Genomic DNA, 10,982 nt, shown 5'->3' on the forward strand with positions numbered 1-10,982 from the left:
TCTTATGGGTTTGATTACTAAAAACTTGGTATACATTCAAAGTCCAGTTCCTATAATTCGGTTACAGTTGGGATATCTTGCTGATAGTACGCTAAGACGTATGGGGAAACGCTCGAAAACCGATTAATGTCATGGGAAAACCGAACGATTTCGGGCTATGAATTTTTTTTTTCTGGTTTCCCTATGGTACCGATCGATTTTTCGTGTCTTGGAGCAAAAATGACCAAGCATTTTTGAAAATGGAAGGCATGTCAACTTTAAGCACACGAAAGTTATATACTTGGGGTTCTCATCCAGAACCACAATTTTTTATCCAGCACAAGTAATGGCGTGTATAGAACTAACGCGACAGAGGAAGATAATTAGCAAGAAACACACTTGGCGCGTACAAGTGCATTTTATCTGAGGTTTTTTGGAAAAATTTTGCATCTATCGCCTGAACAGATTTCCTCTCATACCGATCAATTTTCCTCATCGGTTTTCCCATGTGTCTGAACGGACGATGAAGCTCAATCGTTAGAGAAGCATCCAAATAACGTATTGAGTAATTTTACGATTACTTTTTCTTCTTCGCTTAACTACAGTGCTAATACAAAGGGTTATGGGAATCTCCATGCTAAAATTCAGCGCTTTTGAAAACTTGGTTTTATTATGCTCTACTAAGACTACGAAAAAACATATTGAGCAAGAGGAAATGCTGTTTCAGAACCTCAGAACAAATGGGTTTGTGAAGTTAGTTATGTTTGATCCTAGATACGCTGTTAATTTTTTAGGAAGGGCCCGTCTCCCACCGAAATCTCAAGGTTTGTCCCATATATTTTCAACTAGTTTTGACCGCTCTCCTTTTGTCCTTTCAAGGGGAAAAAACACATTTCTGCAGAGATTTATCAGGAGTATAATCGCCTTCTAAGTGACCGTTATGCAATTCCAGTTTTTTTTGTTTTTGGAGGGGCGAGTAGGTTAAATATTTGGGGGAATGGATGGGTCAAACTAGGTACCTCCTTGGATACATCCCTTTTCATAGCATGTAAAAAATAGGGTTTTTAAGGATATCCAGCTAAATTCGTTCGTGATATGAAATTAATTTTAAAAATATTCAAAGTATAACAGGAAATTTTTCACGTAAAGAAAAATGGCCTTTAGTTTCTTTTTTAAGAACTTGCAAATGAAAGTCGTATTTTTCAAAAGAAGGGGTGCTAAATTTTAGAACAAAAACAATGTTTGTATTTTTAAGCTGAAATTACAGTAGCGTTAAATATGTTGAATTTTTGTAAAGTCTGGTTTCCGTAAATTCAGAGTTCTAAGTCAATTTTCATCAGCATCATCAAATGAGCGTGTGCTACAGAGGCTACTTTATACTATCTTGATATCAGAGAAAGGAAACAATTTAATTTCGCACTTATTTGTAAGAAGAAATTTTCTTAGGTATCAAGGATTTAGTGAAATGAATTTTATATCAAAAGCTCCATTTTCTTACTGTTTCTATGTGCGAGGAGAGAGGATGTGTTGCCTTTGAATGCATGCCTCTCGTGGATTCGAATAGCATCCTTGAAATGACGTTCCCGAGACTTTATATTCGAACTCCATTTTTATGTTGATTTGATTTTCAAAAATGGAATTAAAAAAGGGATTGTGGTTTAGATATCTTAATGATTACAATTCAAACGATATATGTAACCATTTTGCTTCTTCAAAATCATCACCTAAGGCCATTTTTCTGAAAATAATTGTAATATTAAAATAGTGTATGAAATATGAGGTTTTCAAGGGGAGGAAACACTTGTCTATGCTGAACATTTTTTTTCCGATAAAACGTTTACTTTTTGAATAACCAATATTTTCTGTTTAATAAATAAGATAACCTTATTTTATTAACATTCAAAACTTGATTATCTTATGTAATTTAAAAAAAGGAGTTTAAGTTTAAAGGGAGCTACGTACGTAGGATTTTCGTTTTTTTTTGAGGAGGTGGGTATGATTAAAAAAAAAACAGAATTATATGAGAAATACAAGATAATGAGGGGCTTCTGGGGGAGAAGGATCTGCTTTCTTGCCTATTCTAATGTTTGAATTTCAAAAATGGGTGTTTTCTATCAGTTTTGTTCTGTATGATAACTTTAAGAATAAAATATTATTGAGTAGCTTGGTCTAATACCAATATTTATGTTGAACACTTGAATGTTTCCCTCTTGAAGGATTGCATTATTTTCAAGTGCTCATTCAGTCATGTCCTAATCTGAAGTTTCTTATTTCTTATTTCTAACAAGTAAATGTTCAGGCTAATAATGTTTAGGTTTATGGTCCCGATAAGAGTTATGTTATTTTTCTGGTCTTCTGTAGTTTTAATGCATCAACGATAGATGAAAATTTTCCCGTCACTCCTTGGCGGAGATTCAGTTCTATTCATTTAACAAATTGAATTTTGAATTTGTTATACAGTTTTTTAGATCAAAAATATTTGGAAACTGTTGAAAATGGAAAAATCTTCCCATTTTTAAGCAAGTTTAGATCCTTTTCTAAAAAAAAGCATTGGCAATAACATATTTATGTGTCGGCCATTTGATAGATGTGAGACTAATAAAACAAGCATCTAGTCCTTTTGGTGCAAGTTACAGCCGCATGCTTTTTGTAAAAACGCCTACCTCCAGTGGGGTAAATATACCTTAAAGCATATTCTGCTACTTGTTAGTCATTCAGAACACGCTCAAGAATCTGTAAAAGATCTGTAAAAACCGGTTTTAAATTTCATAGCCAGAAGACTTATTTAGTTTGACCGAATGCATTGAACTTATATAATTTGGGCTAAATATGTGCACATTAGGAGAGTGGGGTAAAGTATTTGAACAGCGTAAAGTTAGAAAAAATTCTTACTTCATAATATGCAGAATAATTATAGCTAACACATTTTGCAGACAGACCCGCTATGCTTAACCTTCCTCCTCCAATGTGCAAATATATAGCCAAAATGATACAAGTCCAATGCATTCTGTCACCCGTCATTTGTGGCTAAGAGACCGTTACCCAGATCAAAGTTCTTGAGTGTGTTCTAAATAATTAACAAGTTCTACCTTTCTTAATACTATCTATGAAATTCGAGCTGAATTTATAGTGCCATCTATGAAATTAACTGCTAGGTGGTAATAACGACAATTACGTAATTATTGTTGTTCTATAACATTCTCAAGTAAGTTAATTAGTTCATCAGTGGATTTAGTGAGTTAAAGTTGGAAGAAAGATTTGTATGCGTCAAAGCTATGGCTAAAAGATTAGCCATATATCTTTTTCGCAATGATTTGAGGGTCCATGACAATTATTGTTTACTGTGGTCTCACCTCAACTGTGACCTTATCCTCCCCTTATACTGTTTTGATCCTAGACACTTCCAAGAAACGTGGCATTTTGGATTTCCCAAAACAGGACCACAAAGGACTAAATTCTTACTTGAATCTGTGTGTGATTTAAGGTCAAATCTTCTGGCAAGAAATTCAAATTTGTTAATTAAGAAAGAAACACCTGAGAATGCAATTCAGGATTTATTCAAAATGCTTAAAAATGATCACAAATTATTTCTTGTGTTTCAAGAAGAAGTAACGAAAGAAGAAATTGATGTGGAAAGGGCACTGAAGAAAATTTGTAAAGCTGAAAATGTTGAAGTACACACTATTTGGAATGCTACTTTATATAACAAAGAAGACATACCCTTCAAAGTATCACATGTACCGGATACGTATACCGGTTTTCGCAAATCAGTGGAATCTCAGTGTGAAGTGCGCTCCACAGTTAAGATGCCTGATACACTAAAACCATTCCCGAATGTTAATATTGATTTGGGCCATATCCCTTCCTCTAAAGATTTAGGGATTAGTGATTTCCTTCCCCATCCAAAAAGTGCCTTCCCTTGGAAAGGGGGTGAAACTTCCGCTCTAAAACGGGTTAATTACTTCTTATGGGAAAGTGATAAAGTGGCAAAGTATAAAGAAACGAGAAATGGATTGATTGGGGATGATTATTCGACAAAATTCAGCGCCTGGCTTAGTGTTGGATGTCTTTCGCCCAGATTTGTGTATAGTGAAGTAAAAAAATATGAGCAAAAACGTGTTTCTAATCAATCCACCTATTGGGTGATTTTTGAACTGATTTGGCGTGATTATTTCCGTTACGTTGCATTAAAGTACGGCGATAAAATGTTCTACCCCTCAGGTATAATGGGTAAACATATTGAATGGAAACAGGATATGAAAAAGTTTGATCTGTGGAAGGATGGTAAAACAGGAGTCCCTTTTGTTGATGCTAATATGCGTGAACTTGCATTAACCGGGTGGATGAGTAATCGAGGTCGACAAAATGTTGCTTCTTTTCTTGTCAAGGACCTCGGTATTGATTGGCGACTAGGTGCTGAATGGTTTGAATCTCAACTAATTGATCATGATGTGTGTAGTAATTATGGAAATTGGAATTACGCTGCTGGAATTGGCAATGATCCAAGAGAAAATAGAAAATTTAATATGATTAAACAAGGGCTTGATTATGATCCTGAAGGGGAATTTGTTCGTCTATGGGTGCCTGAATTAGCCCCAGTAAAAAATGGAAAAGTTCATACGCCGTGGACCTTAACTGGTAATGATTTTGTTGATATTGACTATCCAAAACCAATGGTGATTGCTCCCGAATGGAGTCGCCAACTTGGAAGGGTTAACCCCTCTGGTTTTTATAAAAACCAACAAAAGAAAGGAATGGGTAATCAGCGTGGACTGGATTTTTATTTCAGTAACAAAAATCAGCCAAAAAAGTAATCGTGTATTTGTGAATTATCTGAATAAACTGTCATTTTGTAAACTGTTTTATTTTCACTTTTTTGGATTATTATAATCAATGGTGTCAATTCACGAAAGTATAAGGGGGGAATATATTCTTCAAGCTCTAAGGGACTAATTTGCATTTTACAGTTTTTGAATCAATACACAAAAAAGGTATTTAAAATGGGGGGGGTAGTATGTAGTTCAAAAAAGTAAATATTATCTTAAAATATAATCAACCCCCACCCATTGCCGCTTGTGATTATAATCAAAGGTTGCGCCCCTTATTGTTTATAACCAAAGGCTAAAATAATGAATTGTTACTTCACTAATTTCCAAATATTTTTAGATTGTGGAGTCGCTTCAAGCTTAACTTTACCCTTCTCTCTGAACGCCCCGAAATGTCCCCAGGCTATATCCCAAAGTTAGAGGATTTTATTACGTCGCCTTATTTGTAGTTACTTCTCATCAATTGTCAGTTTATAATACCGATTTGAACCAAAAGCAACAAAATCTGAACTTTCCATTATGATCTCTAGGGCTATATCGAACGAATGGGGGGAATCCAGTTAAACTGTAAGTGACTGAACATCTGGTAACTACGAAATTTTCAGAATGAAATGAAGTAAGAATTTCAAGTTGATTTCGCTAATAGGACTAGCATCGGATAGAAAGAAGCACACCATTCTCCTTTCAAATAACAAGTAAAAAATAAAACTCCTAAAGCAAGAATTTTGATTTTAATTTGCTGATAGGACAGGAACCAGCAGTAGTGTAGTCGTGTCCAAATCTAGGGGGGTGTTGAAGCCAATTTACAGAAGTCAAGTGAAAATGATAGTGAAAAATCAGCCGTATAGGCCTAGTACCACAAAGATAAAGACATTCTAAAAAAAGCTGATCTGTTTCTGTGGATGCTTGAATTATGTGGGGTAGGTCTATCTTAGTTTTGATAAGATTTTTGAAGACACTAAATTTCAGCAGGGGGAAACTGGTTAATAGGGGGTAGTTGTCCTCCCCCTTAGCAAATTACATCCCTAGAACAAGTTAGAAAAAAGAAACACACCATTCGATTCTCATTCCAACATTCCTAATGGTTGCATTTATGTCATAGCGGCTGTCACTTATTGGTCTGATATAGCCATAGCACAGTATGTGTGTGCATAGCAATCCTTTATTTTTAATTACTTCGTATATGAAATTAGCTGCTTCCTCATCAACGCCCCGCTCTTTGCGCTAAAGTTTGACTCTTTCTCTCAACTCTTCTTTTTAAAACAGCAAAAAACTTTTGCGTAAAGAGCGGGGCGTTGATGAGGAAGCAGCTCCTTTCATATACGAAGTAATTTCTGTTCGTTTTAAGTTTTAATGTCGCTCCTTACTTTCAGTAAAAAAAACTTGTTTTTTTATTTAATTTCTGAACGTTTTTGAATCAATGCATGTTTTGATTTTGGTTCTCCGCAGAGGAATAAGTAATGCATTTTTTTTTTTTTTTTTTTGGCTAAATGGCTTTCTCATAATTTTGATCGAATGATTTTGAGAAAAAAAGCGGGGGAGGAAGCCTAGTCGCCCTCCGATTTTTGGTTAATCAAAAAGGCAACTAGAACTTTTAATTTGTTTATGAATCTTTTTATTAGTAAAAGATATACGTAACTTATAGCTTACGTAAAGAACTTTTGTGTACTCATGCTTTTATTACATATGTGAGGGGTTCGCCCTTTCGTCAGTACCTCGCTCTTTACACTAAAGCTTAAGTTTTGTCCCAATTCATTAAGAATGACCCCTGAATCACAAAAGCCGTAGAATAAATTGTTGAATTTACTAAAAATACTTTAGAATAAAGAGGGAGGTATTAGGAGGAGGTGAGCCCCTCATATGGGTAATAATTTCTGTTCGTTTTAAGTTTTAATGCTGCTCCTTACTTCCAGCTGAAAAAAACTTTTTTTATTTACTTTTTCATTTTTTTTAAGTAATGCTAGTAAATCCTGTGCTCCCTTCATTGAAATTTTCTTCCCCCATGACAAATTCCTCGATGGAAAGTTCCCCCAGCATATCCCCCTCTTCTCAACCCCTCTCCCAACCAAAAAGTCCTCCTGAAAACGCCTGTACACTTCCCAATAACCATTACTATATGTAAGCACTGGTCAAAGTTTGTAACTTGTAGCCCCTCACACGGGGACTGTGGGGGAGTAAGTCGTCCCCAAAGACATAGTTATAAGGTTTCCCGACTACGCTGAATAAAATGGCTATCTCAGAATTTTGATCCGTTGACTTCGGGAAAATAATTAGCGTGGGAGGGGGCCTATGTGCCCTCCAATTTTTTTGGTCACTTAAAAAGGGCACTAGAACTTTTCATTTCCGTTAGAATGAGCCCTCTCGCAACATTCTAGGACAACCGAGTTGATATGATCACCCCTGGAAAAAAAAACAACAAAAAAACAAACAAACAAATAAACACGCATCCGTGATCCTCCGTCTGGCAAAAAATACAAAATTCCACATTTTTGTAGATAGGAGCTTGAAACCTCTACATTAGGGTTCTCTGATACGCTGAATCTGATGGCGTGATTTTCGTTAAGATTCTATGACTTTTAGGGGGTGTTTCCCCCTATTTTCTAAAATAACGCAAATTTTCTCAGGCTCGTAACTTTTGATGGGTAAGACCAAACTTGATGAAACTTATATATTTAAAATCAGCGTTAAAATGCGATTCTTTTGATGTATCTATTGGTATCAAAATTTCATTTTTTAGAGTTTTGGTTACTATTGAGCCGGGTCGCTCCTTACTACAGTTCGTTACCACGAACTGTTTGATGATTTTTTGTTTCCATTAATTTCTTTTGCTTGTTTCTCATCAGCAGTTGGCTCATAGTGCCAAATGAATCAAATTTAAAGTTAAAATAAATTAAGACGTTTGTAAGAATTTGAACCCGTCAGAGGAGGGGGCATGCAGGGTTGTCACCACAGTCGACAAAAATCACCAGCATTTTGCCCCAAAAAATTTCAAAAATTACCAAGAAAATTGGCGGTCATTAATGATAGGCAATACATCATTAAGACGGGTTGGGCACCCTGAGGTAAGACACTATTATTTTAAAAGACCATCTGTTTTTTTTTTTTTTGTTTTTTTTTTTTAGAAGAAGGAAAAATTAATCCCTGGATATCACCGGAAAATGGAATTTCAACGAAAAACGGAAATTGTGATCTAAAATCCCTTTTCTGGACATAAAAAGCTTTTATTTATTTACTTACTACTTTACCTTTTACTTTGCATAATCTTTTTGTTTTTACTTTTCTCTGGTTTTCCATTAAAACAAATTACTCCTCTTCCGTCTCCACATCGAATCTTGTTTGCTTTTGAGCGTTTTTAACCCCCGAACTCAAATGGTGTCAATTTGTTATACATTTGCTTTACCTCTTGACAATTGTCGTAGGACTAGCCTGAGCTGAAATACAGGTAAAGATTGGTACCATGGTTTTATGGATTGCATTAAAACTCTATCAGTAAGAACGCCAGGAGGTACAAGCTTAGGATGGACAACAGTTTTCTTTGACAACTTAGAGCGAGGCCTAGATACAAACATATTCAGACCACAAGAAATTTGGACTGTTGACGAATCGGGCCTGAAAAACATCCACAAGCCTGGTAAAATCATTGAACAACCAGGTCAAAAGTAAGTATGGAAGTCCATGTCAGCAGAAAAAGGTCAATTGACCATTATATGTGCTGGTATTAATGGATTGAGAACACAGTCCCTCCTCTGCTTATTTTCCTCGGAAAACAGCGTCTGGAAATTTTACTCAAAGGAGCTTTACCAGGAACCATCATGATCAGCTTAGAAAATACTTCTGGCTGGATGACTGCCTCCCATTTTTTGCTCTGCTTGCAGGAATTTATCAATCAATTCAAATCCTCCAAACATTCACCCGTACTTCTGAAAATAGATGACCAGATTGGCCAATTCACTGTTTAATTACTTGATCTAGCTAAAAATAATGGTTTTGTACTTTTAACTTTCCCTCCCCACACTACTCACAAACTCACAAACAACCTCTAGAAAGGACAGTCATGGGACCCCTAAGGGGACAGTCATGGGACCCAAAGGACAGGCCACTACAACCAGGAAGCCACATGCTTATGACTGCCCATAAATGTAAAACTATATCAGTGTATGACATTACTGAGCTGCTGGAGAAACGAGACCCCTACCAGTAACTTCCAATTTGACACTGATAAAGTCAAGGCTGGTGATCATATTCTGGTTGAGCTGAAGAGCAAGAAAGGGAATCCTGTTCACTATATTATCATTATCAAAAAATAGCAACCGGGTGCCTGAGTCAAATTAAGAAAAAAAGAAGTGCCTGTCTCAAAGATTAGATACCGTAAAAAAGAAAAAGAAATCAACGAAAGAAGGCATAACCGAATAACGATTCGTAAGGAAGAATAAAAATCATATAAAATTGTTAGTAGGAAAATTAAGGAAAAAAAGAAGTGCATGTCTTAAAAATTGAATACCAAGCTGGTGATGCATGTTAAATGACATAATGACATCTGAAACAAAAAGGGTAAAATGAAGAAAAATAAAGTGAAGAAGGTGAAATATTATTTAGTAAAGTAATGACGTTGTTTTTTTTTCATATTTATAGTTGAGTGTGGTGGTGTTAGTGGTGTCGGTGGCCTAGTGTTCTCTTATTTTATGTATTTTGTTTTCTCCATCTCCCCCTCGGACAAGTGGTGGTTTTTAGGGGAGGTAATAACCATTTTTGTTTATTATCTGTTTAATGAATAAATCCTTCTCTCTCTCTTATTATAGGGAGAATGTTTTAAGTAAAGATGCGAATTGAATTACAAAAGCGTTTTATTAATGAGCTAAATCAGATATCCAAGTAAAAGTGATTGATATGAAATATCGGTGCGTGAGTGAAAATAAGAAAAAAAGAGAAGTGCCTGTCTTTAAAGATTAAGTACCGTAAAAAAGAAAAAAAATTAACAAAATCAGGCATAATCGAATAACGATTCATAAGGAAGAATAAATGTCATATAAGATAGTTAGTAAGAAAATTAAGAAAAAAAAGTACCTGTCTTAAAGATTAAATACCAAGCTGGTGATGTATGTTAAATGACATAATGAGTTCTGAAACAAAAAGGGTAAAATAAAGAAAAAAACATAAGGTGAAATATTATAGGGAGTATGTTTTAAATAAACGTACAAATTTAATCACAAAAGCGTTATTAATGAGCTATATGAGATATCCGCATTCAACCAAAGAAGGCATAACCAAATAACGATTCATAAGGAGGAATAAAAGTCATTTAACATAGTTAGTAAGAAAAAAGTAATTTCAGACCGTGGAAGACCCAGTTCAAGGAAATGTGAAAAAGATAAGTTGGAAACAAAAGCAAAAATTGTATGAGGAGTTGGTAGGAGCTAAAAAAAAGGAGCTTAATCCACCGGACCAAGGAAAATCAAAGAAAGAAAAGTGATTTAATCATTGGGTGTTTATTAAACTTTTGTACAGATTGTGGTTTCACCCTTAGAAGCCGATTATTTTGGGTGAGGGTGTACTAGAAGAAATCGTCTCTAAGGTGGTCTTCATCGTTCTAAAGCTGTCTCTTTATTATGTTTTTTTTTCTGGCGAATTTGCACGCGCTTTTTTCTGACAGATCCAGTTTTTATTAGTGCCTATCTCCCTCAGAAGGCAAATCAGCTCAACATGAAGCGGTTTTTTTTTTTTTTTTTTTTTTTTTTTTTTTTTTTTTTTTTTTTTTTTTTTTTTTTAATCCAGTGAATGAAAAGGGATAATGCGAAACATGATAATGAAAACCGCCATCATAGGAGATGCTATATTTCTTTTAGGATAACAATGTTAGCTATCAAAAGGAGGTTGATTGACCTTACTCAAACACAAATTTCAGGGCTCTCTTTTAAATAATTTCACGACTTTAATTTTGTCATATTTCATATAAAAATGAGCTACTGAATTCCTCTAAAATCAAGTAGTTGTGGGCATCAAGCCATGGCTAATTGCAGAAAAGGTCATGACAGATAGTCTGAGTAAGTGAGAGCCAAATCTGGCATAAGCCCTTTTTAGGATTGTATAAAAATGATGTCAGTTCATTTATTGATGGATAAGTCTATCTATCGTTCGTCCATGCGTCATTCCTAGGGCAGAACTAAACCTTTGTGGTAC

The 10,982-nt window shown here is 35.1% G+C and overlaps 1 protein-coding gene across 1 annotated transcript; it reads left to right on the forward strand.

The window, feature by feature from the left end:
- Positions 1-3,157: 3,157 nt before the first annotated feature.
- LOC136027499 (cryptochrome DASH-like) lies at positions 3,158-4,836 on the forward strand. The gene has a single exon (XM_065704812.1). It carries the CDS (start codon positions 3,255-3,257, stop codon positions 4,791-4,793), a length of 1,539 nt encoding a protein of 512 aa, XP_065560884.1. The 5' UTR covers positions 3,158-3,254; the 3' UTR covers positions 4,794-4,836.
- Positions 4,837-10,982: the final 6,146 nt, after the last annotated feature.

Source organism: Artemia franciscana, chromosome 5 (genome assembly GCF_032884065.1).
Source record: "Artemia franciscana chromosome 5, ASM3288406v1, whole genome shotgun sequence".
Taxonomy (NCBI): domain Eukaryota; kingdom Metazoa; phylum Arthropoda; class Branchiopoda; order Anostraca; family Artemiidae; genus Artemia; species Artemia franciscana.